Below are 12967 nucleotides of genomic sequence, written 5' to 3'. Positions count from 1 at the left end.
AAAATACTTTTCAGCATCTGTGCTTTGTGTTAAATCAATCCGGGCCGGAACTACATTTCTTTATAACACCTATACCGCGTCTCCCATATCACACTTACATGTATAATATTGCTCTTATATAACACATCATTATACAGGGAATTTACACATCAACATAAGCCCTACAGTGCATTATCTTATCTATAAAGGCATCATACACTTATAAACTTATCTTTGGGGTAATTTTTAAGTCAAGGTATGAGTATTGGTTTGCATATAATAAGCTTAAAGTATAAACACTTACATATATTTTATTGAACAGTCAAAATATGTCTACAGTCAGAAAAATATTGCAATGGTTCTACGTATTGCATATAAATATAAATATAACAAATCACACATTTCTCCTTTAGTGTTCGCAATTATTTCTTTCCGTAACTACCAGATCCTTTATATTGGCCGGTATAACCTGTATTTTCACTTTTGTCTTCTCGTCCTGCTGCACCCTTTCCTTTTCCAGATTCGTCAAATCGTTCTTTATGAGCACCCGTATAACCCGAGGTGTCAGTCATCCTGCCGACACCCCCTGTAGAAGATTGTGCCTGAAATAACCACAAGACAAAAGATTGAAAGAGGCGTTAATCACCAAGATATCAATCAATCAATCAAGTAACATAATACTCATGTGTTATCATCTTTGCACTAAACCACAGATTAGAAATGAGAGAGCATTTAACGTTGGAGAAAAAATAAATGCTCACAAAGATTATTTTTGCCCTGCACGCTTAATAATGTGCAAACTTAGTCTACAAATATTTAAGGATCAGGCTACCAAAAGATCATCATTTTTAATTGTTTCACATTTTGTCACGCCGGGCAAATTTACAGCTTATCGTAAGGTATGTGTTTTGCTATTTGTTGAGGGTCGTTCAGTGCCATATATCTCTGGTTCATACTTGTCTCATTGACAATCATACCACATCTCCTTATTTATATTTTGAAACCTTTTGGTATTTTATACAAAATGTCAAGATACTCGAGTTAATTTGATGCACTATATGTGCATTTCGACATTTCTTTTTCAATAGTTGTATTGTGGAAGCGACCGTGCCTCGTGTGCGGGGCGTGGTGAATGTAATAACTGACGGTTGGTTGAAAACAGATTTTAAACTGGTATTTGCAGTCGGTTCGGAGTTGGAACAATGTGTCAGCTTAAGGTTATATAAGGGTCTGGATGGGGTTTCCAAATAGAAACTAATTGGCTCAAAAATCAAGAATAGAAAAAAATGGGCCCATCAAATAAAGATTAATATGTTAATAAAATATAACGAAAAGAAAATAATGGGTAAACAAAAAATGTCCTAAAAAAAATACAGAATTGAGGACTCCCCTCCCCCCTAATCCAGACCCTCATATGTCTTACCTGATTTGCTAATACGTTAAAATCAGACTTATGGTGTCGTTCTTGTAAAGTTCTCTGAAGTACATATTCCAATGACATCAACATGTTATTGTCCGTATTGTGAATGTAATATTTGCCACTGGTTGTTAAACAGTCACTTATTAACATTGAATATCACTTAAAAGTATATAATGTTGATTTTCCGTTTAAATTTCCAGTGGCAATAGTGACATTTTTTCTCTTTGCACAGTTGTTCTTAACAACATACTAATTAAGCGTGAAAGGGACTATTTAAAACTTGTTGCAGTATTAAAATACTGTCTTTTTCTTGGAATTCTTTATTATAGTCCAGCAAATTTCACATAATTTTATGAAAATATCAAACTTTTTAAAAATGATCACCATTTTCTTTCGTACCTTTAAAGAAAAAATTATGTAAGTAATTTCAGAAAACGATGAAAATATTTAAATGAAAGAGACTTGTAAACAACCTTCAGTGCCAAAACAGATTTTATTATTTTTAAATACCGTCATTTCGTGTAGAGAACCAACAGTGTTTTTTCCTTTTACGACTGACCGTCTAAGCCTGTATAATCAAAATATAGACCCCGTGTCTACTCTTCCCTTACAAGGATCTGACACTGCTCCGTTCTACTTTCTGTTTTAAAGACGTTTCGGGGTTCTCCGGTTTTATAGTAATGATACACACTTAAACAAATGTGAAGGCTGATATTCAATTAGCTAATGAAATGATTACAAGAGCAGAAAGTAAAACAGAGGGCTGTCAGGTCTTTATAAGCAAACTTTTCTGTATTTTAGTCAAATTGTTGCTAAGCAATAGCTAAAATGTACATGGGTTTAAAAGATATAATATGCGAAGGTGATTTCGTTTGGGGACAACATATAAAATAAAATAATAATATTTTTTAAAAATACGCCAAAACCTGACATAATGAAACATGTACATACCACTTTTTTCACATCCGGGTTACTGCTACAAATTTTCGCTGCAAGTTGTTTTCGGATATCCTCCTCGCTGTCTTTGCTCTTTTTGATTTCCTTATAAACTTTAGCAGCCCTGTCCAAAGCTTCATTACATTTAGCTGCATTGGTTAGATCAAGTGTTCTGTAAAAGTTATATGACTTAAATAACGAGGCTAAAGATAGATTAGCTACTGGTTTTACATATGTATATTTACAGCAGGACCATAATTTATTTTGACTGCGTTTTTCTTTTGACTAAAACATGTGCATCATTGTGTTTTATCATATGAAAAGCGGTTCCTATTATGAGTTCAAACGATAAAAGTTTAGCGGATTAGCATTTATCTTAATAAAGAGCCGCTTGCGACATCATACAAAATGTGTTTCGTGACCATGCAGAATTATTATAAAATATCTTCAGTCAATTATTAATCAAATTTTCTGTATGCAATGAGTATGCATTGTTTACTTTAAGCCTAGCGCGGATAAAATAAGTCAAAAATATCTAATAAAATTGAGAATGGAAATGGGGAATGTGTCAAAGAGACAACAGCCCGACCAAAGAGCAGAAAACAGCTGAAGGCCACCAATGGGTCTTCAACACAGCGAGAAAACCCCCCACCCGGAGGCGGAATTCAGGTGGCCCCTAAACAAAAATGTGTACTAGTTCAGTGAAAATGGATGTCATACTAAACTCCAAAACATATAAATGAACTAAAATTAAAAAACACACAAGACTAACAAAGGCCAGAGGCTCCTGACTTGGGACAGGCGCAAAAATGCGGCGGGGTTAAACATGTTTAGTGAGATCTCAACCCTCCCCCTATACATCTAGCTAATGTAGAAAAAAACATACACAGCAATACGCACAGTAAAACTCAGTTTAAAAGAAGTCCGAGTCCGATGTCAGAATAGGTAACAAAAGAAACTAAGCAAAATGACAATAATACATAAATTAACAAAGGACTACTAGCAGTTGCTGATATGCCGGCTGCAGACCTCAATTAAACTGATTGAAAGATTATGTCATCATATGAAAATCAAGCACAATCCCTCCCGTTAGGGGTTTAGTATCATACCATCATAAAATATATGAGAAGAACATAACCCGTATCATGCCAACAACTGGTTTTAGAATAAATGTGTTTATTTCCGATGCAAAGACCCTATGAGTGACTCAATATTAATACCAAAAAATGCCATCTTTAATGACCTGACAACAGTTTCGTAACTAAATCCCTTCTGAATAAGTCTGTTTAAAGGTTTGGTTAGCTTTAAAGGTGAAGGCCGACATTTTTGTGCTTTGTAAAGAATATTACCTAAGTTTTTTTTACCGTTTTAACAAACAAAGATTTTAAGATTAAACTTCAACATGAAGATACTGTATTCAAAACAAATCGACTATAGTGCTTTTTATGCATCTAAGACCTTTATGGACCACTTTTTTTATGTACAGTGCAGACCAAATAGATGTATACATAGTAACGCCTTTGATCATCGTGCCATCTTGTATATATTTTCAAAGGTCTGGCTATACAATTTATCAATAAAATACAATTTTGGATATATACATAAACGTTTAAAGGATTTGTAATTTTGAAGCGGTGGTTTTTCAGTATAAAATGTATTGTATGTGTTAATGGCATGTGAATAGATTTAAACTACCTTGGCAAGAATTCAAAAATATAGGAATTCAAGAAAGGGACACTTAAATGAACAATCTTTAAGGTCTCGAAGGGACCAAAAGGATGAGATACTCCCCGTTAAGCGTAAATAGGAGGTTGGCTGAACAATTATTGGTATGAAGAATATTCGTATGGAGTCGGGCGCGGAACAAGAAATTTTCTGAAAGGGGAGTAAAAGGGGGCTCCATCTTGAAAATGAGGATTCTTATCAAATTTTCTTATATTTTTACATGATTTAAAGAAAATCCCCTGGATCCACAAATGTGAGTACAACACTGTTCTGATTCAACTTTAGTCGGTAAACATGGAAGCTTCGTCACGTAATACATTTTTGACTTGATAGACATTTTTTTAAAGTTTTTAACATGCTTTGCTGCTGTTTTACAACAATTTTCGTTGTGAAATAGACATGGTGTTGTAACATACATCTGAAAATCAGTTTGTCATACAGAGCAGAGTTTTCATAATTGCTCATTTAGCAACTGCTGTAGATGACAAAACCTTTCGGAATTAAATGTCCTCAATGCTCTTCAACTTCGTACTTTATTTTGCCTTTTTTTGTTTTTTTAGTTCGAGCGTCACAGATGAGTCTTTTGTAAACGAAACGCGCGTCTGACGTACAAAAGTTTTAATTTAAAAATAAGAAGATGTGGTATGATTGCCAATGAGACAACTCTCCAAAAGAGACCAAATGACACAGAAAACGCCTGGTACATGTTATTCAATGATGAGTTTATTAATAAGTGGTTGAATATACTAGGGCTGTTTCAACTTCAATGTGTAGACATCCAGAAATGAACATACTTTTATTATGCAAACATTGGTGAGATTGTTTGTAACGTAGAAATTGATATGTTTCTTTCTGTATTTCTTTACTTTTTTAAATATCTCTTTAAATTAAACCGTTCGGCATTATCAATATGATCGTAACTTGTACATACAAAAGTTGAAATAAGAGATAAAAATCATAAAATAAATTACCATTTTAGTTTTTTACGTTTACTGTAATAGTATTTTATTACACCTGCATGCACATGTTATTTTTCTTAAAGAAAAACAAGCTCAACGTACAAACTTTTTTTTTTCAGAATAAAAATTTAAAAAACACCGCACATATAAACCACGTATCAAATTTAAACCGTACAGGTACACCAACCATTTTCATTATTTTGATTGAAACTCAACGGATATGATCATATGCGCCGTTGTTGTCACATTTAGTTCGAAGGAGGAATTTTTGCATTTTCCTTTGTTATTTCTTCACTTTTTAAGGAAATTGACTTTTTATCGTTTCAGTTTAACATGTTTAATATATCGCATCATAATTAACGATACAGACTAGTACAATCATATTTAGGGAACGACCATTCAAAAAGGAGAGGGGGGGGGGGTATGTTTTTTCCTAAAAAAAAATTTTGATCCTCAATTTGATGAAAAAAATATTGTGGTCAAGCAGATGACAAAAAAAATATTCTGAATCCATATATTCCCCATACCTTACAGTGTGGAATTTGGAAAAAATAAATAATTTGATTGATAGCGTCAAATACTAAAAAAAAATGTTCGCGAAAAATCATACCCCCCTTGAAGTAAAAGGGGGGTATGATTTTATTCATATTCCTGTCTTTTCCTGTTTATTTCTGGTTTTGAACAGAGCGTTCTTTTATTTCCCTGTTGCAAGCCACGATAGATAATATATGCAAAATCTTATGACGCGACGTTATTGTTATCGTCACTGACGGCAAATATTCGTGTGTACTTTAGAAAAAAAACAAGCTTGGCAGTAAAAGGAAAATTGCGAAATATTCCCTGGCACTGAAACTTGTTTGTTTGATAATTCCGTAATTCGGATCGGGACCACTACTGAAGATTCATTATTTGATGAAACGTGCAAATACAGTGCAACAAAATTGGTTTCAGTAATTTAACATCTTGACTGCTATCATTAATGAGTGAAACTTCTCCATTTCTTTAATATGATTTTTTTTTATATTAAACAAAACAGAAAAATCAGCAGAAAGTCCACAAAATGAAAACAAATTGAAATAATTTATACATATACTCTATAAAAGTATGGCCGACGCAACTAAAATGAAAATTTGAAAGCACTTTGCATGCATAACGTTACGTTTTGTTACGGCACAGTTCTTCGTCTGTGTAGCCACTCCCATAGTACACAAAAGAGGCAACGTCACTGAAGCCTATTGTTCGACGTAAGGAAAAAAACATCGGCCGAAAATCGGCCCGTGGCAGTCAATGTAGTATTTACAAATCGGCCTAAAATCGGCCCGTGGCACAGAAAACGTTAAGACTGAAAATGAAAAAGCAGTTATGTTTGGGGAATGTTTGACGCGGTATCAGAGACAATGTTATCAAAGGCCGTGTATTTTTAATGTATCAGTCACATGAAACATGTAATATCATAAACGTATTTACACTTTTGGTACTTAGCTATATTTTGCCTCCGAATGACCTTAGATCTACTCCGAATCACCTTTTGACGTCAGGCAACAATCACTTTTTAATTGTGACGTCAAATGTTTTGAATTATGATGTCAAAGTTTACGGGAACCTGTGTGATTTTACGTAATGGCGGACAAATTTGCATACAAGTGTAAATACGTCTATTGATTAACTGCCTTATTGTAGCCCCTGGACTCTCTTTCGTACGTACTTAGTTGCTTTATCACTGACGTATGGCCATACACTGGAATCCATTCTCTGTTTAGTTGTAGTATCTTTTCCAATACAATCCTGGACCATTTTACCCCATGCTTGGTTGGTCATTTTGTTTGGATCTTTGCCTTTTGCCAATCCAACTAAGTTGAATTTTTTAAAAGAGGCGATAACATCGTTAATATCTCCACCTTCTGCCATTTTGTCTGAAAAGAAAAAAAAATATGTTGTTTTTTTCAAAAAAGACCAAACAGCCGTATGTTTATGCGCATTAGCTAACGCAACTGGGTTGTGACATGGAAACTCTATGACGTTGTTTTCTGCTCGGCAAAAAGCGACAAATTACAACCTCCCTTTCCGAGCATTTCACAGATTTCAATATGATGTTCCTGTCAGAATATGTTTTGTCACGAAAACTGGGATTGAGCGCAGCAAATTGATAGAGAAAATGAAACAAAAATGAACACAAAAGATACTACCCGTAACCTTGACAATAAACGGACATCTTCATTTTCTTTACGTGTTTTAATGGGTAAGTTTTAATTGACTGACGTTTAGAATTTAAATTTTTGTGATTTATACAATTTATCCATTAAGTTTAGATCGATAAAAATGGTGCTAATAGTTACGGTCTCATTTTAACTCATTTATTAAACGAAATAGTTGAACTGATTCCCGGAAACATTAATTGTCCAATCTTATAATGAAGTTAAATTTTATTTAAACTGCTAAATTGAAGAAATATTTTAAAACTAAAAAAAAAAGATGCATTGTATATTGTCATTTATTTCATTTAAAATTGTCTTATTTATTTAAGACCCGTGAAAGAGTAATATTCAAGATCGTTTTTCATAAAAGGCTAAATACATCTAACATTTTAAAATTAAAAACTTACTTCTACCTATCATTTTCAAGTTCCTTAGTTTTTAAATATTCATAAATATTTAGTTCCACAAACCTCGATGCATGGAATAATTTGTATATGCCTGTCTTAGAAATGTAATCTCTTGTATTATGGGATAATAAAGTAGTCGCATATTGTTTTTTATTAATTGAAAATTTTACCACCATATTGAGCTAGCTTCCATATATCTTTCTAACGACTTTTGGATTAGTCTTTCCAGAACTGCATGTATTGTACTTTAATTTCAGAACCTCAGAAAATCGTTACTAAATGAAATGCTTTCTATCAGTTTAATAATATTGTTTTCCAATAAGTACATATATGAAAACTCATATTACAGCCGATTGCATTGAGTGTGTAGGCAAAGATAATATCTTTAGTTAGCTTGCTAGCTGAACCGTGAAGTAATTATTAGGTAAGGTATACTACCCTCCTTTCGGAGTAGCCTAGTCCTACAGACAGATAGATCGGTTATCTGTTGGACTAGTCTACTCTTAAAGGAAGGTAGTTTACCTAACCTAATAATGACTTCACGGTTCAGCTAGCAAGCAAGCTAACCAAAGATATTACCGTTGCCTACAAACTCAATGCAATCGGCTGTAAAAACACTGACATTTTACCACTATGTGGAGATAAGCATATGAATTTTATTGGACACCTTATCATTAAAACTCATGAAATCGTTCTCTTACAGTATGCCTTGGAATACAATCTTGTCATTTAACGCGGTTTCTCCGGCAATTTTGCCAAACAGTGCAGAGAAGCCACTGTGTTGATGGGGAATAACAGGTCTGAGCGGATCGAGGTATCATACTCCTTTGACTTTGGTTGGATACAGGCTTTCGTCTGTAGCTAAAGGTATTTTCCTACCAAAAATAAGTTTTCATTCCCCCCTTTTTTCCTCCTGAATGTAACACCAGTATATATAGCTGTTCTCGGCTAGTTTTACTAATCACGAAGAGTAAAGTCTATTTAAGTGGATCTTATTTATATAATAAACCTTTGGTATTTTTAAACGCAGTGTGTCGACTATATTTTGTCAAAGTTGTATTTAAAGATATAAGGTTACATGAAAACGGTTTGTTTATACACTTAGAACAATTATCGATTTGTCACGGCCTTGATCCCAAAGTTTATAGTTCGTGGGTAAAGTAATTTGAATACATTAATCATTTCGTTCGGGCGTTTACTATCTTTTCAATGTGTTTAATCATATAAATTGTCAATATTTAACTTCACTGCATCTGTTCAATAAAACTTCCACCCTACATAAAATTAACAATAAACATTATATAAATCCTCCAATCTTGTTATTGTCTATCAAATATCTATGTAACATTAAATAACACAAAGACGCATTATAAATATTAAATTCATTTAAATTTGACAGACAACCATAGACGGATAATAAATTGTATTTTAAAATCAATAAACATACTGTGAACTTTCTAAACTGGTCCAAACCTTTTCATTAAATCCAATGTTTGAAACGATCATTATACTAAATTTATTGTAAAAAAGAATACTGACTTTGTATTTTTTAGAAAGTGATTGTTAAAGTATACATAAAAGAATGCAACGAGGATTGTGAATGTGTAATAACTTGTTTCACTTTTTTCGTTGTGGACGGGGGCGACCTGTCTCCTATTCCCTTCACGTTTATTCATTTGTTGCCGGGTGACTAATTGTCCTTACTTCTAGTTGGATAGAAGGTTTACACCAGGATTAAAATGAGATTGGAAGACTAAATGTTTAAATTGTAGAAGCAAGACTAATCGTAGTTTCGATTTCCCCCACCCCCCTTTTTACACTAAACGAGTTCCGGGGGCCTGTTTTTATTTTTATTTGTTTTGGTTTTTTTTGTTTTTTTTGGGGAGGGGGTCGTATTCATCAATCTTAACTTTTCTATATAGTGTTTTTGTATAAAGGACATTATTTTTCCTTCTTCAATGCATAGAGATAGTCTGTTTTTCTACAACCTTTGGTTTGTCATTAAGCCCTTGGTATCTTCTCCTCCATTTATTGTTATATAGTTGTTATATAGTTGTTATATAGTTGGTTCTGAAATATTTTTACTACATTTGTATTCCTTATTCCTGCTTTATACCTGCGTCGCGGATGACTCATTGGCGGATCCAGGGGGTGTTCCAGGGGTTGGAACCCCCCTTTTTACGTTTTTTTTTATAATAATTATGTGAACGTTTCACGGTGTTCAAGCCCCTCCCCCCCTTTTACCCCCTTTCAAAATGGTTGGATCCGAGTATGTGCCTAGACCAAAAAAATTTGGTAACTTCTCCATACCAACAAGAAGACAAATGCTGATTGGAGGAGCGGTCTTTTTTGTAAAATATATATACAGAGCAACGTCCAGTCGGATAAGAAAGCCATTGCATTTGTTTTTTTTTTCAACTATTGGAGCGGTCATCTGAGGTGACCTGTTGTAAGACAAAATTTCTGTTTCTGACCAAACACCCACTTCTTATTAGCAGTTAAAATTCTCTGCTTTCTGAATTACGTCACTCCTGACTGGCTATATATTTTACCTAACTGTTTAATATGTTTTCATCCTCACTATGCATGACAAATTTTACTCTGCACGTATCGATCAATAGATTATATTGATAATGTTTACGACTTCCCATGTAAAATTTATGCAGTCAGTTAATGAATATATGCATACAAAATACTTCAAACGAATAGAAGTGTCATATAGAAACTCGCCAATAGGGCAATACGATGGATTTCTGCGACTGAATTAATCATAATATCGTTATCTGAACCAATTCGTTCTATATGTTTTCTTTATTCATTGATGAAATACAAAATAGTTTCCATGTGCTAGATGTTTTACGTATCCAATGTAAACAAATAAAATGATTGAAAATAAACGATGGCGGAAGGGTGTAACAACTGGAAGGATGAAGATCTTTAAAAAGCATAAACATTTTCAAATGTAACAATTTCCTGTAATCTTTAGATAATGAAAAAAGGAGAGGTTAGCGTATCTTTCGACGGGCGAGGCTTCTCGGTACTTTACATCCGCATCTGAACCTCTGCATTCCTTCAAGCATAACTAGTACTTTTTGTATGCATGTACCATGAAAAAAATAACATGTGAAATTGAATTTTGCTAAGAAATGCTTAATTTAGAAATATACGGGTTTTTTTTTTATCGGATTTCAGTGTACGACAGGAATACAATTTATGTCAATAAAACTATACAAGCAACTAAGCAATCAATAATAAAATGTATCAGTAAAAATGTAATACCTTACCGTTACTGCTTTGTCTATTGGAAAACTTAAAGTGTAAACAATTCTCGTTACCGTTTACTTGACAGACACGTGACACAACAATACTTCAGGAAACGTTATAGATTAAAAATTTCTAAATATATTATGTTAAACATCTAACCACCCGTAGAAGCGCATGAGTAAACTTGTTCAAGAAATGTTTTAACTTTAGAAAATATATGCGGATCTGTACGTAAAAGGTGAAGATTTAAATCTTATTGGTTAAAAGTTAGTTGCACTTAGTATCATGCAAGAAAACTGAAGATACGTCAAGTTCAAACTGGATATATACGTAAATGGAAATTGATAAGAGAGTTAGCCGACCATCCATAATGATATACAATGAATTTACTATAGCAACATGTAAACAAGTTTCACCTGATTATTTACAATATTGGATCAATAATTCCCTTTATTGCTAGTTACGTTTGATGATGTACCTTACGCATCGATTCAGGCTACAATTCTTAAAGTTTTATAAATACTGCAATTTCAAATGCAATATCTCAAGTTAGATTAATAAGTACTTTTAAAAAGAGAAACACGCTACGAATTATTTAAATTGAATGTCATTTGACAGGTATTTAAATGTTTACTTGTTCATGGACCATATCGTAATGAATTACAATAATCGATTTCAGTCAATCTTTTGAATGATTAAATAGGTCGTTAATTAAAATCCCATTACTTAAGCCAATGACTGTAAATATTAATTTGAATAGCCTGTTGCTTACAAGACCGGTAAAATATTTATACTTCCCATTAAATAATTAGCCTTGCAACAATATCGTACCTAGAGAGATATATATATTTCATATCATGATACCGAACATAATAGAACTTCTCTTCAGGGAAAAAGTCTCAGTCTAGGAGAATAATCTATTGATCAGATGAACTTTTGATTTTGATTCTATCTATTATCCTTGTATTCATGTTTAAGGTATTGATCATTATTATACTCAACAACTAAAGAAACTCAAAAAAAAAAAGAATCGAACTTTATACTATTACACAGAATATAGACAAACGGCTTAAAAAATAAAGAATAAAGAAATGAAAGACCCCCATCCAGATCATCTATGCATGTACTTGTATTCGTGATTATGTGATTGATAATAATTATACTCAACAACACAAGAAACGCACCACCTCCATTAATCTCTCTGGAGTAAAATTTCTATTGCATATAACTTCTTTGAAAGTTATTGAAATAAGTCAACAAACACCATGAAAGCAGGTATAACCCATCACTTTCGTTGGTAAATGCTTGTGCCATGTCAGGAATATGACAGCTGCTTTCCAGCAATTCTGTTGGCTGATATAGTCGAGCGTTTGGTTTTGTCAGTTTTAATGGACCCCCCTTTCTTGAATTTACCTTGGAGTTCGGTATTTTTGATTTTACATTTTTTTTCGCATTTTGTTTTCTAAAAACGAGACATTCTATATTCAGGATAATCCTATAGAATTCATGCCATTTCCAGGTGGTTCAAAATACATTGTACATGATAAGAGGTGGTATTTAATTTTATTCGTATTTCTATTTCATGTGAAAATAGAGTGTCACAATTGAATTTGAAATTTTAATTGCCATTTATCCAATATTTGTAAAAAGGCTAAAAGGCAATTGAATGTTCTGATATATAAGCGGATAGATAAACATTTTTGAAAATAACATGTCTTTTGGGTTATAAGTCTTTCTTTAAGTCATATTTCATTCCTTGTCCGCCATGCTGACACTTTTCTGGCTAGCAAATACTATAGTTAGACTATAGACCATATTAGATTCGTGCGTTTAGGCCCTTCGACACTTCCTTCCCATGTTGAGCAATCGGTTGAAAAAATATGATGTTTATTGCACGAAATATTCGGCAAATCAAATTCTTATAATTGATAATCAGCACTGCTTATTTCTAGTTTATCCTGCATAATGACGATCACGAAGACGCTTGGTGAACTTTTTAAAATAGTGCAGGGATACAGGCGGGCCCTCTATCTGGTAAATGACGTCATAAAGGCGCGAATAATTGACGAACTTTTACTGGTG

General features: G+C 33.2%; 1 protein-coding gene across 2 annotated transcripts; it reads right to left on the bottom strand.

Moving 5' to 3' along the window:
• Positions 1 to 274: 274 nt before the first annotated feature.
• Positions 275 to 11072, bottom strand: LOC127704150 (tubulin polymerization-promoting protein family member 3-like). Of its 2 annotated transcripts, none has more exons than XM_052208039.1 (4): positions 10906 to 11072; positions 6725 to 6932; positions 2351 to 2507; positions 275 to 581 (listed from the first exon to the last, which is right to left on the bottom strand). In XM_052208039.1, the coding sequence occupies exons 2-4, from the start codon at positions 6925 to 6927 to the stop codon at positions 402 to 404; spliced, it is 540 nt and encodes a 179-aa protein (XP_052063999.1). In that variant the 5' UTR covers positions 6928 to 6932; positions 10906 to 11072; the 3' UTR covers positions 275 to 401. The 2 variants fall into 2 exon arrangements, with proteins under 2 accessions (XP_052063999.1, XP_052064000.1); XM_052208040.1 differs by having other exon boundaries at positions 10901 to 11056.
• Between the last annotated feature and the right edge of the window lie 1895 nt (positions 11073 to 12967).

Source organism: Mytilus californianus, unplaced genomic scaffold (assembly GCF_021869535.1).
Source record: "Mytilus californianus isolate M0D057914Y unplaced genomic scaffold, xbMytCali1.0.p SCAF_6, whole genome shotgun sequence".
In the NCBI taxonomy this organism is placed as follows: domain Eukaryota; kingdom Metazoa; phylum Mollusca; class Bivalvia; order Mytilida; family Mytilidae; genus Mytilus; species Mytilus californianus.
This window is presented reverse-complemented; position numbering and strand designations above follow the sequence as displayed.

Excerpts from the sequence above, each read along its gene's own strand:
- LOC127704150 (XM_052208039.1), bottom strand. The coding sequence starts at position 6,927 with ATGGCAGAAGGTGGAGATATTAACGATGTTATCGCCTCTTTTAAAAAA. Across the intron at positions 2,508-6,724 it reads GTCAGTGATAAAGCAACTAA|AACACTTGATCTAACCAATG; the intron begins GTACGTACGAAA and ends TAACTTTTACAG. Across the intron at positions 582-2,350 it reads ACCCGGATGTGAAAAAAGTG|GCACAATCTTCTACAGGGGG; the intron begins GTATGTACATGT and ends TGGTTATTTCAG.